At 47.2% G+C, this 21,003-nt stretch overlaps 1 protein-coding gene across 1 annotated transcript; it reads left to right on the forward strand.

The window, feature by feature from the left end:
• Window positions 1–2,770: 2,770 nt before the first annotated feature.
• Window positions 2,771–20,721, forward strand: LOC133629263 (acrosin-like). The gene is made up of 7 exons (XM_062019918.1): window positions 2,771–2,887; window positions 6,384–6,545; window positions 18,489–18,589; window positions 18,983–19,183; window positions 19,419–19,687; window positions 19,968–20,119; window positions 20,371–20,721. Exons 1-7 carry the CDS (start codon window positions 2,771–2,773, stop codon window positions 20,719–20,721), a joined length of 1,353 nt encoding a protein of 450 aa, XP_061875902.1.
• Window positions 20,722–21,003: the final 282 nt, after the last annotated feature.

Consider the following 21,003-nt stretch of genomic DNA (forward strand, 5'->3'; position numbering starts at 1 on the left):
ACTATGATGTATTGATGGCCTCTTTAAAACACACTGTTGAGAATGCTGTTCAGCAGGAATTAAGGCTACTGAATGCAGCAGCCTAACTGGCCTTGCTGTTGGTAAAGCAGATGGAGCTGTGGAGGTGGTGGTCACAGGCCACAGTGCTGATGATGAGGCTGTTGGCCAGGAGGGCAGCCAGGGTGATGCCCAAGGAGATGCCCAGGGAGATGCTCAGCAAGAGCCCAAAGTGCAGAGCTGCAGCTGCCGCCTGTCTGCAAAGGGCAGGAGGAGGAAGCGGGTGATGGAGATGCTGTTGGACATCTGCTGCCTCTGGGCATGGGGCACTTTTGGGGTTCTGGGCTTTGTCCAGCTCCTTCCCGTTACCACAACAGGGAGTGTTCTTGGATGTCAGGAGCCCTCAGCATTTCTGCTGCCCTCAGGGAGCACAGAGCGAGGGCTGCGAGGCCAGAGGATGGGCTGTGGGTGAGAGTAGAGCCAGGGCAGCCGGGCTGTGCCCCTGCCTGGTTCCCAGCGCCCTGTTCCTGTCCCTTTCTGCCCGTCCCCTGTGAGTCTGCACAGCCCCAGCCCCTGCTGAGAGCAGAGGGATCCCCCTCACATCACTCCGTGTCTCGCCCTTGCTCAAGCTCTCAGCCCCCGACGGCCAGCCAAGGGCACTGACGGCTCATTTCCCCCACCCAGCAGCACTGTCTGTGCCTCAGTGTGTCTGTGCTCTCTGTGGGGCACCGAGATAACACACAGCTCCCAGGCAGAGAACAGACAGGACATGGACAGAGCTGCTTGTGCCTGACCCAGAGGCTCCCTCAGGCCGCAGCCCCCTGTGAGGCCAAACCCCACAGGCCCAGCTGGTTGCCAGGCTCCGGCTGCCTCACATTTTTTGAGGGGAAAAAACTGTTTTGGGGTAAGAATCACTTCTTTGAAGCAAACTAAGTTGATCTGAGAGGGGAAAAATCCCTCTGAGGCGGGAAAAGTGCCTTTCTGAGAGGGAAAACCGCTTTTTGGGTGAAAATCGCTGCTTTGAGGAAAACTGAGTTGATCCGAGGCTTTGTGTGAGGGAAGAAGCCACTTTGTGCAGGGGATAGTCACGTTTTCAGGGGGAAAAGTGCTTTTCTGGGGGAAAAATCACTGCTTTGAGGTAAATTAAGTCCATCTGACGGGGGGAGAAATCCCTTTGAGGCAGGAAAAGCGCCTTTCTGAGGGGAAAAACATCATTTTGGGGTGAAAATCACTGCTTTGAGGTAATTAAGTTGATCCCAGGCTTTATATGAAGGAAAAAGACACTTTACGTAAGGGAAAGTCACATTTTGAATGGAAAAAGCTCTGTTTAAGGGTAAAAATCATTGCTTTGATGCAAATTAAGTTCATCTGAGGGGGGAGAAATCCTTTTGAGGCCGGAAAATTGCCTTTTTGAGGGTAAAAACTGCTTTTCTGGGGGGGGAATTGCTGCTTTGAGGCAAAATTAGCTCATCTGAGGAGGAAAAGTTCCTTTCTGAGGGGGAAAAATGATTTTTGGGGTGAAAATTGCTGCTTTGAGGCAGATTAGACTCATTTGAGGAGGGAAAAATCCCTTTGAAGCAGGAAAAGCGCCTGAGGAAAAAATCAGCTTTTTGGGGTGAAAATAGATGCTTTGAGGCAAATGAAGTTGATCCCAGGCTTTGTGTGAGGAAAAAATCCAGTTTGTGTGGGGGAAAGTCACATTTTGAGTGGAAAAAACCTCTGGTTTAGGGTAAAAATCACTGCTTTGAGGCAAATTAAGTTCATCTGAGGGGGGAGAAATCCTTTTGAGGTGGGAAAATTGCCTTTTTGAGGGTAAAAACTGCTTTTTTTGGGGGGGGAATTGCTGCTTTGAGGCAAAATTAGCTCATCTGAGGGGAAAAAGTGCCTTTTAAGGTTAAAATCAGCTTTTTTAGAGGGGAAAGCACCGCTTTGAGGCAAATTGAGTTAATATGAGGGGAGAAAAGTCCCTTTAAGGAGGGAAAATTGCCTTTCTGAGGGGAAAAACTGCTTTTTGGGGTGAAAATCGCTGTTTTGAGACAAATGAAGTTGATCCCAGGCTTTGTGTGAGGGAAAAAGCCACTTTATGTGGGGGAAAGCCACATTTTGAGGGGAAAAAAACCTATGTTTTAGGGTAAAAATCACTGCTTTGAGGCAAATTAAGTGCATCTGAGGGGAGAGAAATCCTTTTGAGGCAGGAAAAGCACCTCTCTGAGGGGAAAAACCTCTTTTTTCGGTGAAAATCGCTGCTTTGAGGAAAACTGAGTTATCTGAGGGGGGAAAAATCCTTTTAAGGCAGGAAAATCGCTGTTCTGTGGGGAAAACCAGCTTTTTTTCCGGAAAATAGCTGCTTTGAGGCAAATTAAGTTAATCTGATAGGGGAAAAATCCCTTTGAGGCAGGAAAAGCGCCTTTCTGAGGCAAAAACTACTGGTTTAGGGCAAAACCGCCGCTTTAAGGGCGAAAATGGGAATCATTTGAGGTATAAAACGAAGGTGTGAGGGGAAATTTAATCTTTGAGGGCAAAACGGTCCCTCTAAGCTCAACAACCCGCCGCTTTTTGGGGTAAAATGGAGCAATTTAAACGATTCTCTCCCCGTTCCTGCCAGCCCCGCGCCTCCCAACACCTTCCTCCAGCTCCCTCTCGCGTCCCTCCTCCTCCCCGTTCCCCTCCCCGCTGTACCTCGCCCTCGCTTTTGGCGTCAAAAGCCGCTTTTTCTCCGCCTCCTCCCTCCCCTCAGCCGGGCGGAAGCGGGAAAACGCGCGCTCGGCACAAAATGGCGGCCGCCTCTGTCCTCACCCAACATGGCGGCGCCCTCACAGCACCCGCCCCCTTCACCGTAACGGCGTCCGTACAACATGGCAGCGTCCGCACAGCACCCGCCCCCTTCACCGTAACGGCGTCCGTACAACATGGCGGCGTCCGCACAGCACCCGCCCCCTTCACCGTAACGGCGTCCGTACAACATGGCGGCGTCCGCACAGCCGCCATGTTGGGTGATTTGTACCTCCCACGAGCTCCTTTTCCCACCTCACAGCAGCGGTTTTGCCCCTGAAACGGCCGTTGTCGCCTCAAACCGAACCTGTGACCAACCCGCCCTCATTTTGTGACTCGAAACCCCCATTTTGGTTGGATTTTCGGGCCATTTGGGGCGTTTGGGGCTCATTTGGGGAGGGTTCGGCTCATTTTGGGGGGGTTTGGGTACATTTTGCGGAGTTTTGGATTAATTTTGTGGGGTTTGGGGTCATTTGGGAGGTTTTGGGCTCATTTGGGGGGATTTCGGGTTCATGGGGGGGGTTGGGGCCATTTGGGGGCGTTTTGGGCACATTTTTCTGAGTTTTGGGTCATTTGGGGCTTGGGGCTCATTTTGTGGGGGTTTGGGTTCATTTTGTGGGGTTTGGGCCATTTGGAAGGTTTTGGGCTCATTTTGGGGGATTTTGAGTTGATTTGAGGGGTGTCTAAGCTCATGGGGAGACCTCTCCCCCCCCCCACCCTCCAATTCCCCTCCCAGCTTACCCCGAGGGACATTTTGGGGGCGGGAGGGGGAGTTATTGCACCATCAGGGGTTTGGAGCCCCCCTAAACCCCACCTACCCCCCCGAAAAGAGTGGGTGGGCTTCGGCTTGACCACCCCCCACGCTCTTTTCCCCTCCTCCACCCTCCCTACGTCTTTGGGGGGTATCAGGGACAGCCCCCCATCATCCGGGGCGGGGCTGAGGTGCCACAGGGAAGCAGAAACTCATCGAGAGAGGGGGGAGGTGAGTTGGGGCGGTCTTGGGGGCTTTTGAGGGGTGGTGTGGGGTTGTTTGGGGTGGTCTGGGGGCGTTTGAGGGGGTCTGTGGGGGTTTGGAGGGTTTCAGGGTCGATTGAGGGGATATGGGGTCACTTGGGGGAGTTGGAGTCTTTTGTGGGGGTTTTGGGGTCATTTGGGGGGGCTTGGGGTCGTTTGGGGGGATATGGGGTCACTTGGGAGGCCTGGGGAGATTTGGGGTCGTTTGGGGGTGTTTTGGTATCATTTGGGGGAGGTTAGGGGGGAGTTTGGGTCGTTTGAGGGCATTTGGAGTCGTTTGAGGGGGTTTGGGCTCATTTTGGGGGGTTTTGGGCTCATTTGGGTTGATTTGGGTCCATGTGGGGGCTCTGGGGGCATTTTGGGCTTTTTGGTCTCATTTGCAGGAGTTTTGGGTCATTTGTAGGGGGTTGGGGCCATTTTGAGGGGTTTTGGGATAATGTGGGGGGGTTTGGGCTCATTTGGGGGGCTTTTTGGACCATTTTGGGGGGTTTTGGGTCATTTGAGGAGGTTTCAGGTTCATTTAGGGGGGTTTGGGTCTCATTTGGGGGGATTTTTAGACCATTTTGGGGGATTTTGGGTCATTTGAGTAGGTTTTAGGTTAATTTAGGGGGGTCTTGGGCTCATTTGGGGGGATTTTGGGTCATTTGGGGAGGTTTTAGGTTCATTTAGAGGGGGTTGGGGCTCATTTGGGGGGATTTTGGGCTCATTTGGGGGGAGTTTTGGCTCATTTGGAGGGAATTGGGGTCATTTGGGTAGGTTTTGGGCTCATGTGGGAGGCTTTTGGGACAATTTGGGGGGGTCTTGGGCTCATTTGGGGGAGTTTTGGGATCATTTGGGGGTTTTTGGGTCATTTGGGGAGGTTTTGGGCTCATTTGGGGGGCTTTTGGGGCCATTTTTGGGGGTTTTGGGTCATTTGAGGAGGTTTCAGGTTCATTTAGGGTGGTTTTGGGCTCTTTTGGGGGGACTTTAGGCTCATTTGGAGGGGTTGGGGTTCATTTGGGGGCATCTTGGGTCATTTGGGGGGTTTTGTGCCCTTTGCCCTTTGCCTCTTGGCTTGGGGGGGGGATTGTTTTTTCGGGGGGAGAGGACGTCCCCTTGCCATGGTGCCCCGGGTGTAAGAAATATTGATGTTGCTTTTCAGAATTAGAACTTAAGACAAGGAGTTTCGACTGCTGTCTGTGTCTGTGTGGTGTAAATCAGGGCACTGACCATAAGACAGTTACCTGCTTGTTTGTAGCGTTAACTAGAGTTTTAAATCTCAGGCCTGTGGGGAATGGGTCATAATGTACAAAAACCAGCCATCCCCTGAGGGGATTGTAGGTGCCTGGAGAAGTTGTAAACCTTGGAGTACCTGATCAGTGGGGAAACAAGGGAGGGACCCTGGATAGGGAATAACAAGCCCAATGTTGTACCTGTCAGGTGTGCTGCTGGCTAGGACACCGCTCTTGCAAGAACGCTTCATACAAGTGCTTCCCTGCAGAGTCTGACCCGAGTCTTTCACGAGGAAGCTTGTTTTGTTTCTCACGTGGATGTTCTGTCATTTCTTTTTATGTGTTAGAGGTGTTTATACTTGTTTCATCTCAACAGTGGTCAGTAGGGATGCAGCTAAAATCTAAACTGGAAGCTGTGCAACGTAATCTTAAATACAGTGCAGTACAGTGCTAGATTCTACTCAGTTCCACAAGGCATCAGGGAAAAGTCCCTTTCCCAGAATATAGCTAGGATAGCTAACCCCAGCTGCCCAAGGGACGTTCCATACCATAGGATGATGTTCTCAGCAATAAAACCTGTGGGGAAGGAGGAGAAAAGGGGAAGCCAAATTCAATAAGTAGAGACGTTCCCAAGTCAGTGTTAATACACACTGAAGCCTTCCAGGAGATGCATAAACATCTGGCCACCAATGGGAAACGATGTATTCCTCATTTTGCTTTGCTTCTACACCTAGCTTTTGTTTTACCCCTTGAGGTGTTTACCTATTTCACCCATCAACCTAGGAGTTTTCTCACTTTAATCCTTCCAGTTCTGTTAATCATCCCACTGCAGGAGAGTTAGGAAGCAGCTGTGTGGTGTTGAACTGGGATTAACCCCTAAGAGCAGGAGACCCAGATCAGAGGAGAGACTGGGATAGAACTGGTTACAAAGGCTAAGCAGAAAGCTATGACTCTATTATAAAGAAAACAACTGTCCTGTAGACTCCTGAGCATGAAGAAAAGCCCGTTGATGGGGTTTGTTGTGTGTTCTGTGTTTTCATACATAGTTCTTGAAAACAATAGGGAAGCCTTATGTCTCTGAACTTTACACAGTGTTTGGTTGAACAAACTGTTTAGATAATAGCAATACCTTTTAGATTGTATGTGCCATTAATTACAGTGCTAAAGAAACTTGAAAGCTGAGAAGTCCTTTAATGACCTAATGGCTTGAAGTTGAAAGATGCTTTGCTTGTTGACATTCTGTATGCTCAGTATCCAGCCCCAGTACTTTTTAACGGGCCTCACTAAAGATTAAGTTTTTAGATTTGCTGCTCAGATAGCTTCTGCTCAAATAATGGGATGTTTTTAAGTCTAATATTACCTGGTTTTGTTATCTACTCCTTGCCCTAGGTTGAAAGTCCGAGTTGCTTCTGGGTTACTATGGAAGGATGTGAGCCTTACACAGTCGATGAAATAGATTATAAAAACCTGACTGCTGCAATGAATCAGCTCTACCACACACCTTACAAAGATGTGGATGAGGCAAAACCAGTCACGGTAGAAGAAGGACAGGTAAAAGCACCGTTATGTTGTGTAGATAGCAAGAGTCTTTGCATTGGTTTGGGGCTGAAGCATCCAGGGTGCTTTTTCAAAACAATATTGTCAGGCACTGGAAGCATTCATGTGGATCCCATATAGAGCAAAGAAATGTAGACTGTATCGCACACAGCCAGTGACACTGCATGTCAGCTTCTGTGGAAGTACTGCAGGAACAGTGTAAGTAGAGTTTAATAACTGTATTAGTAAGTTTCCTAAGCATGAAGTCTTGTTACATCAGTTATTTTTAGAAGAGATTGTGTTTCAAGAAGAAGGTAGGAAATCAGGTTACAAAACCTGTTTCAGAAGAGCAGTTCTTAAACAGAACCAATTGGTGATTAATGAATGTTTCTTCCTTAGTGATTCCAGTTTTATTATTGACCTGTTTTAATCCTTTGTTATGTCTCATTGGTGCACTTCTTAAGATTTATCATGACTTGAAGTAATCTCTTGACATGTATCCAAAGCTTTTTCCAAAGTTGTTAATTTTGTTGAGGTAGGATGGTTGGTTGTGTTTATTTTCCTAGAGCAGCTAAAAGATGGGATAATGCTGCTACTCAGTATTGTCTAAACCTTCTCAAAGGTAAATAAAACGTCCTGCCAAAATGGTCATTGGTATTTCTGTTTTGGGAAAAAGAAACCATTGGAGAATTGTAGTACTTGTATTTTGTATTTATTTAAGAATGTTGTATGTTAAAAATACAGAAAGAAGCTACATTAGTGGTTTCTGTGTGGACTAAGGCAAAAACATTTGTGGAGCTGCATGTTGAGTACTGCGGGCTTCCATGCTGCATCAATTTTGACAGTTGACTAGAGGGTATCTGGCTCTTGGATAGGCTAAATAACGTAGGACTCATGTGACAGTTGTTTTGAACAATGAAGCCTTTCTGTCTATTTGGTCTGAATCTTTGATTCAGCATCACAAATGTATTGTTGTAGTTTTGTGTGGAGACGTCACAATCTGGCTTACGGATTTACCCTGTCAGTTGTTGTTTGACGAGGATGTAAGCAGCAGCTCAGAAGAGGAGTATCTTTGTTACACATGTTAAAAAATAGATTGAGCTCTAAGTAGTCATTTTGTTGTCCAGAACTGCTTTCTCTTTAATCTCTTCTTGTCTTTTCCCATATTTGAAGTTTCAGTGGGTCATCCAGTCTTTTTCTGATAGCTTTTGGTCTTACTAGAAAAGCAGCTCTTCACTGAGGAATCCTAATCTTGCGTTATATTCTTCTGCCTGAAAAACTGCCTGCCCATTTACTTACCTTTTATGTGGAGTTTTCTATACTTGTATTTGGGGAGGAGAGGATGAGTTTATGAAAATGAGAAAGGGTCTTTAGGCTGATCAACTCCCCAAGGTAACCAGTAAGCAATGCTTCTCGTGATATAGAAGATACCACATCTGATGTTTTCCTTTATGTGACAATAAAAGGTGAAAAGGTAAGATATTTTTCTCTCTACAAACCTCTTTGTGCACTCTGCTATAGAAGTTATAACTTTGTGACAAATTTAAGACCGAAAAGTGTTATTTGCAAGTGAAATTTGTAATTTGCCATATACAGTAGAAGTGCAATCATTAAGTTATTAGAAGATTTATTTTCTAAATCTGTTGTTTGTGAACTTTGGAATGAATTCTGTGAGGTGGAAACTTGTGAACCGCTTTGGAAGGTATTGACAAGCAAATGAAGTCCCCCAAGTACTTCAGATGAACAACTATGTGAATTTACTGTACTCTTGTCCTTCTTTGTGATACACTTAAAGATATTTCAAGAAGGCAGTTGCATGGTGTTATGAAAATAAATACAAGTTCATATGTGCATAAGGCTGAATTCCCAAACAGTTGGGAGAAAGGAAGAAAGCTCGTTGCACTTACCAAAGTGCGTAACTCCTGCTAAATCTCTGCTGCAGCTACTGTCAGACTTAAGCAGCTGCGTAGTAGACAAAAATAAATGTGTTTGAAAACTTCTGCCATTTGGAGTATTTTACCAAGACTTTTAACATTAGAGCTGTGGTCTTCACTGTAGACAATAACTTGGATTACATCTTAATTTGAGTACCTTCTCTGTTCAGAATCACAGTTGGCAAGTGTCACTTCTCTCTGAGGCAGTAAGAACTTTTAAGTTGAATATTGTTTTTTCCTGCCAGGTTTGGATGCACTCTGAATCAAAGGGACATAAAACTAAGATAGTTTTTCTAAAAATGTTTAAAGCTCATAGAAAACTGAGCACAGAATTTTAGGCAAAAGCATGAAACTGGTAAGTAAGACCTGTTTGGAGAACATAGAGGAAGATATGACCAACTTTCCTGCCCTGGAATGAGTACTCTTCAGAAAGCATTTGTACATACTGCATATGTCTTCCTGTTGTCTCCAGCTTCAAATAAATTCTAAAGCAGTATGCGATGGTGACTTGCTTGTTGATTCTGGTCAGTCAAATACTTGGTTTTTTTAGGTATGCGTTAATGATGATCTCGTCTTAAGCAGCTTTGCTCATTTTGAGCAAGCTGAAGAGAATGCAGTGAGTTCAGCAGATTATCAGCAGACCCAAACATCATTAAATCTTGACTCTCTTCCAATGAAAGTTGTTAATCCTGCACTTGATTTGAGGACAGTGCTGCTCCAGCAGAAGGTATCAACAGATCCTGAAACAAGTGGGAACCGTGTGTGTTGGCAGCAATCATTCATGCAGTGCATCGTTTGTCTTTACCTGGATATATTGAACTACTGTATCAGTTGGAATCCAACAAGTGGAACAAATGGTATCCTAACAAACACTGCCTATGTATCAGAGTTTACAAAGAGCAATCAAATCAGCAGATGCAGGAATATTCTAAAGCATTTTGTACTTGATAAGACAAAGGTGAGTTGCAGGGTCATTTGTTGATATGCTGAAAAGCATTAGATACTGTTGAAATAACTTGTAGCATTGATCAGTGATACCTTACTGTTTGATCTGAGTTTAGAGGGCTTTCTCTACACAAAGGTAACTTGAATGTTTTCTGTGAGTTGTCTTGTTTAAAACAGACTTGAATCACTATAAAGATCCTCTGTCCTTGTTCACTCGGTTCATTTGCATATCTTTATGTAACTACAACTGTCTTTTGGTTGTTCTTTTTGCCATTAGAAAATGAGACAAGCAGAGAAAGAAGTCAGTTGCAACCAACTGTAAAAACACTGGCCTTTCATAGATTCAGATAATCACAAACGTGTTTCTGCATCTTTTAAAATTGTCCTTCTAGATCTTGCTGTATCTGGTTCTGTTCTTGAAAAGACATGACAAAGCTCCAACACAGATGACAGTGAAACTACCAGATCTGTAAGTGTTAGATTTTCTATTCAAATGTCAAAATGAATTAAGTGAAGCATCTGTAAGGCAGATTAGGAATACTGTAGTCAGCTATCACGTCCTTTTATGTAACAGATCTGGGACTAACTCTTGATCTAGTTAAAAGAGAACGTTGTCCTTCAAGTTTGTGGTTCTGGTGGTTTTGGTTTTTTAGATTGCAACGATGGACTTTGAACAGGTTGTGTCTCCTTTTGTGCCCACTTGCTCTAGTGCTGTGAAGATGTGTAGTGGTTTTGTGTGGCCAGCTTTTGGTAGTTGTTGGGGGAATACAGGGGCAGATTCTTCAAAGAAAGAGCTGCCAGAACCTATAGCTTGAGCAGTGAACATGAACCGATTCTCCTGTGTGGTTGATGTTCTTGTTGCATGCTTGATTCTTAATGAAGAAAATTCGGTTAGGTAAGAAAACCACCTTGAACTCAGTAATCTTTTTTTTCTAAAATGGTGCTCTTAAACAGTATTTTACTGCCAGAAAAGGGTTTGTCTTTTCTTGATAGATTGTCAAAACAATCCCAGGATTGCCTTTCAAGGAAAATCCAGCAGTTCACACAGACAGGTATGGTACAGTATGTTACATATTTGAAACAATTGTGTAGTCAGATAATTAGGAGCTGTAGTATGTTTCCAGTTACTCTTCTTAGACATCTAAAAGGGCAGAGGGTAAGACAAGATGTGTGCACATGGTATTGGGGAAGGAGGCCATTAGAAGCTGCTGATACTTATCCAGACCACAGTAAAAATAGCAATTCTTTCTAAACAAGGCTGTGATGAGGCAGTACGTTTCTGCACACTCAGCATATTCAGTTGCCTTCTTTTATTCTTAGTGTGATTTATAAAGTTTTCAAGCTGAATGAAATCTGACTGAGTTGACTTGTGAAAGGCTTTTATTATGCTGCAAATCACTTGCTGCATATGTAAACAACCTGAGGAGTGTTTTTAATTCAAGTTTTAACTGTTGCAAAGATACATTGTTTCATGGTTTTGCAACTTTAAGACACCTTTTTCCTGCAGTCCCATCTGATTTTCTTCTGAAGTTGAGGAACCCACCAATTGTCTTGGTTAAAAAAACCTGTGGGTTATTTTCAGATACCTAAAACCTAATAGTAAATTTTACATCCAAAATGGTACTTTTTGATTTCTTCTGTCATATTTGAGGGTTTTTGTTGGCACAGGTAATACATCAGAGATATTTTGTAGGTGAACTGTTTCGTGCCATTTTAGAAATATTGGTGATATTTATCGATTACACTTTCCTTTTGCATTTCCATTGAATTTAATATTTGTATATTTCTCAGGCTTCAGCAGTGCTTAAATTCTGATCCTTTGAAGACACATAGAACTGAAAATGAGCAACAGGTAATTCCAGGATATAACTTCCATTTAACCTCTGCAAACGTGTGTCATATATGTGGAGGTGTGGGTAGTGTTGAGGCTACAAGAGTGATCTTTGTGGAGGGACTCTGTGGAGGGACATCAGGGACTGAATCCAGCCACATCAGCAACAAGACCAGACCAAAGGTCAGCAAGCCCGCAAAGTTGGTGGTGCCTCTGTGAAAATATGAAGGGCAAAAAAAAATGCAGGGGAAGAGACAAAAGGAAAAAAAGCAAGAAACAGAGGCAATGGCCAAGTCAGGGGACAGTAGGAGTCTCAGCACTGTGCTGTGTGACGTGTCTGTGAGTTGTACTTCATTTGTGTTTAGCATTTCTTTGGCTAATTCTTCTCAAAAAAAATAGTTTTTAAGTTGGATGTAAGCTCAAACCCATCTACTAAGTATTGCCTTTGTCATCTATTTCATATGGTTTCAGAGTTTTCAAAATCTTGAAGAAGGAAACTTTGTCTTTCTTGGCAAGAAAATGAAGCCACCATCAATTCTGGAAACAGCACCACTTCTTGAAGATCTGGGAAGGGTAATGCTAATGTAATACATTACATTTAGTATTTTTAAGACTAGTATCAGACCTTAACTTTCAGATACTAAATACTATAGTAGCTAATTTTGATTGAGGAATGTGTAGGAGGTTGTTCATACGGTTGAGTAAATTATGCTTCAGAGAGACTGTAGAATTGTACAGTTTCATCTGATCTATCAACCACTGCTACAAATGATGGCATTTGAATTAGATGTAAGAATTTAACTCCTCATCCCAGAAGAACTCTTATCATATTGTGTGTTAAGGAAATGTATTATGCAGTGGGTCAAAGGCTTTTAAATTGCTCAGTGCTTTGTGTTGCCTTGTTGGTGTTTCAAGCACACGATTTTCAGGTAGAACTCTTTATTTCTCTTTCTGTAGGAACTTACTTGGAAAAAATGTTTAGGCCCTAACTCCACTGAATCTTACTGTTGGCCACCAATAGCTCAAGGATGTGATGTAGTTGCCATCTCATATCAGGGAAATAATCCTTTCTTGTATATTCCACCAATTCTTACACTTTTGCAGTCGAGCAGTTGCTACAAACCTTGAGAAACAGGAGTGGAGGATGTATATATTAGAGTACTGCAGGTTTTGTGTTCTAAGGTGCAAATGTCAATGAATGATCCAAAAGGTAGTGCATGTTGAGAATGGGTGCATCTGATGTAATCTTAGAGTATCTTCATGATGCTTCCCAGGTTATTTAGGCCATCTGCTTAGACATTGACAGAGATGGACTGCATGAGTGTGGGAGTCTGTAACTTATTTATCAAGTAATATCTAACAAGTGGTTAATGTCATATCACTTTGATACTCGATGAAGCTTGATTTTTAAGGGGCTGTTACACAGTGAAATGGAAATGTCTGGTTTGATTTTTAAAACATTGTCATTCATTTTCTAATGCATTAGATCACAGAAACATAGACTTACTGAGGCTGTAAGGGACCACTGAAAATGGCTCACACAGCTCCAAGTAAGACAAGATGTTTCTGCTTCTATGAAACTTTGGGACCTTTTACTGAATATTTGTGTCTAAACTCCTTTACCAAGAGCACCTGTTCTTTTCTTTGCTTCTGTCCGTTCCAAGTTCAATTTGATTCCACACGGTATTCAGGTAATACCGTTGGATAATTTACTGTGGTGGTGTCTGACCCCTGGAACAGGTTTCTCAGAGACTGTAGATTCTCTGTCCTTGGAAATAAGCAGAAGCAACCAGCATGTGGTCCTGGGCACGTGATTCTAGGTGTCCCTGCTTGAGCAGGGAGTTTGGATGAAATTATCTCCAGAGGGCCATTCCAGCCACAGACATTCTGTGGTAAACTGAGATAACTTCTCATGGCAATAATCTCAGGCATGGGATGAAATTGTTTCAATTATTGGTTTTCTCAGAGTCAACTCTTCAGGTTTTCCTGAAATGAAAATATTACAGCCAGTGCCATGTTTGTATTGTTCTGTCAGTTCCCTGGCCTGTAATAAAGGCACTGGCAAATATTCTTCTGGGTAAGACTGACTAGAAGGTAACAGCCCTCCATGCAGTGAGTGTTTCCTCTCAGCATTCTCCTATTCTCCCAAAACATTGTTGGTAGGAGATTGACTTAGAGATGGGTTTTGCTTAAAGAGTTGGTTATTTTTTAATTGTCTGGACAAGTTCATCAGAAAGGCCACCCCTCCATCTCAGGATCGTGACGTGCCTCTTGTGGCTGCTTGGTCCTGTCCAAGAGTACAGTTAGTTAGTGTTTTGGAATGTGTGATGCTGTATTCCATCTGAGCATTCAGTCAATTTCAGATGAAAAATAAAGTGGAAACGGGGAATTACTGGAAGTAATTCTCTTTAACAGCTTCCTTTTCTATATGGCACATCTCAGTCTTTTTCTGATTGCTCTGCTTTTGTTCTTGTTTAGAGTTTTTCTAACTGTGTCCCCCCAGCAGTTTTCTTCTTCTATTTTGGTCTAGGAAGTTATTCTGTGTGGTGTGTATTTCAGCTGTAACTTGTGTAATCAGGGCTCAGATTGTTTACTTGGTTGCTCTCTTGGTTGTGTTACATGGAGTTGACTACGAGTTCCTTACGACACTATTATGATGAAAAAGATGGCAGTATCTGGAGAAGAATTAAACATGGGAACGTGCCTGTTGGGACATTGGGAGAAAACCAATTCCTTACAGGTATAAATAAATGGATACATGTTTAATGTTTTACTTAGAGCAGCTTAGAGTTAGAGAGAGACTACTGATGAGTTGATGATAAAAATATGGAGCCCAAATTCAAACTGTGTCACCTTGTATTGTGATCTTTGGCTTTTTTGAATGCTTACCACTAGGTGCATCGCACCAGGCAGTACAGCAGAGCATATTCGTAGAATCGTAGATTGATGGGGTTTGGAAGGGACGTTCAGAGCTCATCCAGTCCAACCCCCCTGCAGAAGCAGGTCCACCTAGATCAGGTTGCATAGGAACATGTCCAGGAGAGTCCTGAAGACCTCCAAGGAAGGAGCCTCCACAAGCCCTCTTGGCAGCCTGTGCCAGGACTCCCTCACCTGAACAGGGAAACAGCTTTTTCGTATGTTTAAGTGGAACTGTTTGTGTTCCAGCTTCATCCCATCACCCCTTGTCCTGTTGCTGGCTACTATAGAAAAAAGGGATGTCCCAGCCTCCTGACACCCACCCTTGAGATATTTGTAAATATTAAGAAGATTCCCCCCCAGTCTCCTCTTTTCTAGACTAAACTCTAACTAGACTAAATTCATATTGTAATGAAAAAGAATATAACAAAAAGAAGGAAACCCAAGAAAGACAAGTGCAGGTGCTCAAAGCAGTTGCTCACTACCCGCTGACTGATGCCCAAGCTGCAATCTGTCCTTCCCGGCACAGCATCCTACAGTATGGAGTAGCCCTTTGGCTAGTTCAGATCGGCTGTCCTCCCTTCCAGCTTGTTGTGCATTCCCTTGCTGGCACAGCAGGCTAAACTGGAAAAGACTTAACTTAAGAAAAGTGCTACTGAGCAACAACTAAACCATCATTGTGTTATCAACATCATTCTGAAACAAAATCCAAAACACAACCTTGTACCAGCTACTAGGGAGGAATTTAACTACCCCAGCCAAAACCAGGACACCTTGTCAACTTTCAGAAGTGAGGAAATATCCAGTGTAGTGGAAGCACACGTCTCACTGGGGTTTGTCTCTGGATCCTAGCACCCTTGATTTAAAGTGCTTATGAGCCAGACATCTGTAGGTGTTTTGTTCCGGCCTCTGATGAGTGGCACCTTGTTCAGGAGGTTTTTTAGACAATTTTCAGTTTGACAATCTGTCCTTGGAAATATCATTTCAATGTCTGTGACCAAGGGTTTGTTTACTAATATTTACAAGGAAGAGAGAAATCTCAACTGTGCTCTTTCAAAGAGTAAGTGTTGTTTCATACACAAAAAAGGTCCCTGGAGTACCAGCATGGGCCTCGCCGGGTTGTCTCAGAGCTGGGCAAGTTAGTTAAAGCTGTTGTTTCTGTGATGCCAAACGTATTTAAACCATTTCTTTAAAAATTGTCTCTTTGGTGTTCAGAAGCATGAAGGAGGATGTAGCTGGTGCAGAGAATGTGTCCAGTCCCAAGGAAGTGTTAATACAAGAAAATTCTACTGAGAACTCTGATTCTTCTACAATTACTTCTGGGAATTATCCATGTGGCAAACGTTTTCATGAGTCTAAAAACTCCAAAACATGAAAGGTACTAAAATGTCAACCTAGAGGTGATTTTAGCAAAGGCAGACTTCTCTTGAGTATACAGAATAGCACCATATAGCTCGTGTTTACAGTAAGCCACAAACACCTTATGATTAGCACCCTGGACATGTTGCCAGAGGAAGCCACCTTAATGTAAATTTTTGTCAGCTAAATCATCTCTAGCTCACATATAGTGCAGCCAAGTCCCCAGACAGCTGAGAGTCTTTGCAGCTGTCCTTTTCCTTCGCGTTCCTCAAAGACGGTATCACAGCCAGAACAAGAGTCTAAGGGTGGGTTTTTCATTGGAGCTTCTGATCCCTTGGGCTCTGCAGTTTCTTTTTACCAGAACTCATGTATATTAGTGATTTCCTGCGAGCTGCTGTTGGACATCTGCTGCCTCAGGGCATGGGGCAGTTCTGGGCTTCTGGGTTCTGTTTCCACAGAGCGCTGGTGGAAAGAGGATTTGCTCAGTGGCTGGACTACCAGCCGTGTCCCGGATGGCTCCGCAAGTCTCTACAGAGGCAAACAGGAGCAAATCCTGCCAAGCCCAACTGCAGTTGATGTTTTTCTGTATCTAGCAACCCTGTAAATATCCTCCAGAATAAAGTCAGATATTGTCCAAAAACACCTCTGGAAGCCAAGGGAGCTTTAGAGAAGCTTTTCCACCCCAGCATGTCCCGTGTGAAGTTGTGGCTGCCGTTGCATCAGTTGCAGATACAGCAGAGGAGAAGTCTGCCCCCCACTGTGATGTACTGATGGCCTCTTTAAAACACATTGTTGAGAATGCTGTTCAGCAGGAATTAAGGCTACTGAATGCACCAGCCTAATTGGCCTTGCTGTTGGTAAAGCAGTTCACTAGCCCCAACCCTGTGAGCTACAGGGGAAGCTTCTGGAAACTCTTTGTGTTTAAAGAAGCCACCCCTGTACCTCTCCCCCTACCAAAAAACCTGGCCCAGGCAAAACTACTCTAAACCCCAACGGAAGGAGTTCAGAGGGCAGCAGGACAGAAAGAGGTGAGGGTAGGACACGGTCAACCAAACCCAGTGTGAAGAGGAGCAAAGAGCTGAGCCCACCATGTGAACCCAAGGAGCAGACAGCGCTGACCAAGAGCCCCCTCCCACTGACGGCCCTCACGGGGCCTCCTTTAGGGAATCCAAAGCCCTTTATACCACTAAAAAACACCCGACTCAGATGACAACCCATGGGGCTCCCAACTCTGCACCACAGCTCTGCGTTTGCTCCTCCCAGACGTGCTCACACCACCCGTGAGGGAGAGGCGGCAGAGACACGGAGCCAAGGTGGCAACGTCCCGCCCCAGAAGGAAGCCAGGCCAGAGGCAGCCGCCCCACAGCCCCGTGGCTCCCTCCTGAGCTGCAGCCACCGTCCCCTGCGCAGAGATGGCTCCAGCAGCAAGGCCCAAGTCAGCAGCAGGAGAGAGGGACCCGGCCCTGCCGCAGCAATTCCTGACCCGGGAGGGCTCTGGGAGCCCTTCGAGCTGCTGTCACCCCTCTCTGGGGCTGGACTCGCTCCCCTCTTCCCGGGGGGGGTTGGAGCAGGACACGAAGTTTTGGGGTGACCGAACGACCCCCGCGAGCGCGAGCGACAGCGCGAGCAGGGCACGAGCGCGGGCTCCCGTGGGGCACGCTGGGAAGCCGAGGCCCTGCCCCCTCCGCCGCACGGCGCCGCACGGCAGGACCAGGACGGTCAGTTGAACTTCTGCTGTTAACCACCCAAGTGGCTTCTGCTACATTTTTATCCCACTGCTCCCATGCCCCATTGCCCAGTGCTCTGCACAGAGAATCATGGAATCACAGCATGGTGGGGTTTGGAAGGGACCTTTAGAGCTCATCCAGTCCAACCCCCCTGCAGAAGCAGCTCCCACCTAGATCAGGTCACACAGGAACGTGTCCAGGCGGGTCTTGATGACCTCCCAGCACGGGGCATCCACACGGTCCCTGGGCAGCCTGAGCCAGGGCTCCCTCACCTCACTGTAATATAGTTTTTTCGTATGTCTCAATGGAACTTTTTGTGTTCCAGCTTCATCCCATCACCCCTTGTCCTGTTACTATCTACTATAGAAAAGAGGGATGTCCCAGCCTTCTGACACCCACCCTTTAGATATGTATAAATGTTAATAAGGTCTCCCCTCAGTCTCCTCTTCTCCAGACTAAACAGCCCCAGGTCCCACAGCCTTTCCTCATATGAAAGATGTTCCATTCCCCTGATCATCATGGTGGCTCTGCACTGGCCTCTCTCCAGCTGTTCTCTGTCCCTCTTAAGCTGAGGAGCCCAGAACTGGACACAGGACTCCAGATGAGGCCTCACCAGGGAAGAGTAGAGAGGGATAAGAACCTTGACCTGCCGCCCACACTCTCCTTGGTGCATCCCAGGATGCTTTTTCTTCACCTTCAAGGTGGAGTTTGAGTGACTTTAGTCACATAAACACACAATAACCTCCAAAGCTTATTAGGATTGGTGTAAAATTCTCTTGCCTTGCATTTAAAGCTGTGAGTTACAAAGAATTCAGGGCACAGGCTCAAGGAGTGGTGGCACCTCAGAGGCCGGTGGCCTTCAGGACAGAGGTGTATTTTGGTATTATAATGACATTATCATGAGCAAAGTGCACCCAAAGGGCAGGTTTGACAGACCTTTGGCTCAGGGTACTAAAATGCTGCTTATCAGCTCTAGAGGAGCATCTCCTTCCCATGTATCGTCGCAGAGTCTGACCACAGAGCCTCCCCTCTGCTCCACACTCCATGGAGTATTTGCAGGGAATTACTGTGCTGTGGATTCCTCACTGACCAGCAGCAGCTGTATCCACCCTGTGAGCCTACTTCATTTTATCCCTTTCCTTAACTGGTGAGCAATGCTGATGTTTAATGTGTGCTTTAATACCAGTTTCAATGTAAGTTTTCATTTCCAGGGCACTTCAGTAATCATGCCACACCCCCCCTTTAGCTGGACTCCCCCTTGGTGCCCCACACGGAATCCCCCACGCCCAGCATCCGTAACCAGCGGCTCTGTGACATCAGCCCCGGGGCCGAGGTGCTGTGGGCAGCGTGAGCACTGCAGGCACAGCATGGGCCCCGCTGTTGGTGGTCACCAGCACTTTCTGGCCACGTGCTACTAGACATGATGAAGCTCCTGCTCATCCTCACCCTGCTGGCTCTGTACTGCAGGCCTGCAAGCGGCTCATGGGAAGGCTGTGGGTAAGTGGCTCTAGGAGGGAGCTTGGGCAGCCCTTACAGCGTCCACTGGTGCCCCGTGGCCACGCCACAGCTCCCCAAACCCCACGGTGTGGGAGCCAGGCTACGGGGCTAAGGCAGGAGCCAGGGCTAAGGGCTCCCTGCCCCGCTGTCCACGCAGCACCCGGTGTGGAGGGCAGACGGCTGCCCTGCAGCCCGAGCAGCAGCGAGCCCTGGAGCAGGACACTCGTGACTTTCTGCTTCCAGGGCGAGCTGCGGGCGCCAGCTCAAGGCTTCTTCCTCTGGGCTGTTGCGCGTCGTGGGTGGCACAAATGCGGCTCCGGGGACCTGGCCCTGGATCGTCAGCCTCCAGCGCCCCTGGGGAAAACGCACCAAGCATTTCTGTGGAGGGTCCCTCATCAACCCACAGTGGGTGCTCACAGCAGCCCACTGCTTTGACAAGTTCAGGTGAGGAGGAGCAGGGAAGGGGCATCCCTACACCACTGCTGCCACTCCTGTCCCGTTCCCACGCAGCAGCCAGCGCCGGGGCGCTGCCCAGCCCAGCACAGAGCCGTGCTCGGCACACGCTGGGCTGGTGCTGCTGCTCGCCAGCGGCCTGGGGCTGGCCATTCCTGGAGCCCTTGGTGAGCAGGAGGCAGGCAAGTGCTCCCTCTGAGCCCTCTGCTCTCCATCTGCCCTCCAGGAAAATCGCCAAGTGGCGCGTGGTGATCGGGACCACAAAGTTGTCTCAGCTGGGCCCCGAGGCCCAAGTGCGACGCATCAAGCGGCTGCTGCGTCACGAGGCCTACTGGCAGGTCACAGCTGAGAATGACATTGCTGTGCTGGAACTGGACCAGCCCATCCAGTGCAATGAGCACGTCCAGCTGGCCTGTTTGCCTCAACCCGATGACGTGAAGCTGTCGGAGCTGAAAAACTGCCAGGTGGCTGGTTGGGGATCCACAGTTGCACGATGTGAGTTCCCCTTGTAAAAGCATTTGTGTCCCGAGGCCTGGCACGCTGGGGAGACGGGTTTGGCGTGAGGAGAGCCAAGGCGAGAGCCACAGTCAGGCTGTGGGGACATCAGGCTGCAGACGGGGGTCTGAGCCACTGTCCAAAGCCAGACTGAAGGGAAAGACGTGTCTGGTGTCTCTTGGGGTAGGTGCAAAGCCGAGGCCCAGGGAAGGGCTTTGCCAGACAGGGGAGGGCAAGTGGCCCAGAGCTGCTGGGGGCTAATTCCTTGCTGTGCTCACAGCCACAGAACCAGAAATATCCGATGTGCTGCAGGAGGCCAAGGTTCACCTCATCGATACCAAGCTCTGTAACAGCAGCCAGTGGTACACAGGGGCTGTGCACAGCTACAACCTGTGTGCCGGGTACCCACAGGGTGGTATCGACACCTGCCAGGTAGGAGCAGCTACGAGTCACCCCCTGCAGCACCCACAGCCCTGTCCCAACACTGCTGGGGCTTCCCTCCCCTTCCCCATCATCATCTCCTTGCCCAGGGCCCCTTGCCTTGTCCCACACACCCATCCCGTGTAAGTGGCAGCCCTTAGGTCCAGAGCCCAGTGCTAGAACCTCTGTCTTCCACACATCCAGGATCCCTGTGCTGACAGCAGCCACCCAACACTCCCTTCCTCCTCTCTGCTCTGCTGTAGGGTGACAGTGGTGGTCCCCTCGCCTGCCAAGACAGCCACGCTGACTACTACTGGGTCGTTGGACTGACCAGCTGGGGGAAAGGCTGTGCAAGAGAAAAACAGCCTGGCATCTACACCAGCACTCAGCACTTTTATAACTGGATCCTGGAGCACATGGGACGGCACCAAGAAGAGGCAGCAGCTCCTCCACTGTCACAGCCTGTGTCCACCTCAGCCCCCTCTCAGACACCAAGGCCAGGTGCAACACAACCAGGCAGCTCCACGTCCTGTGCCTTTGCATGCCGGAAGGCGTTGAAGTTCCTCAGTTTGCTGTGGGGGCTCCTGCGGTTCCTGATGGGAAAAGGGGCTTGAGCAGCAGCGTGGCCAGGACCCAGCGCAGGCTGCGCTGTGCCACCACCATTTCCCCCTGGGGCACTGCCCGCTGCTCCAAGGGCAGCCCCTGTGTCCCACACCTGCTCTGTCCTCCCCACGCTCCTCTCAGCACACACAAAGGCTGAAGGAGACTTAGTGTAGTCAATAAAGCTGCCTGTTTGCACAGCACGTTGTGCCTCAGTCCATTGCTCAGTCCCTGTGGAGCTGGGCTCATTTACAGCTGCATTAAAGTTGGTGTGTTGGAATCACAAGAAATTTTAG

Source organism: Colius striatus, unplaced genomic scaffold (assembly GCF_028858725.1).
Source record: "Colius striatus isolate bColStr4 unplaced genomic scaffold, bColStr4.1.hap1 scaffold_35, whole genome shotgun sequence".
In the NCBI taxonomy this organism is placed as follows: Eukaryota; Metazoa; Chordata; class Aves; order Coliiformes; family Coliidae; genus Colius; species Colius striatus.

Coding starts and splice junctions, on each gene's coding strand:
- LOC133629263 (XM_062019918.1), top strand. CDS start 2,771: ATGGCGGCCGCCTCTGTCCTCACCCAACATGGCGGCGCCCTCACAGCA. Junction 2,888..6,383: donor CAGCACCCGCCCCCTTCACC/GTAACGGCGTCC, acceptor TCCTTGCCCTAG/GTTGAAAGTCCGAGTTGCTT. Junction 19,184..19,418: donor CACTGCTTTGACAAGTTCAG/GTGAGGAGGAGC, acceptor TCTGCCCTCCAG/GAAAATCGCCAAGTGGCGCG.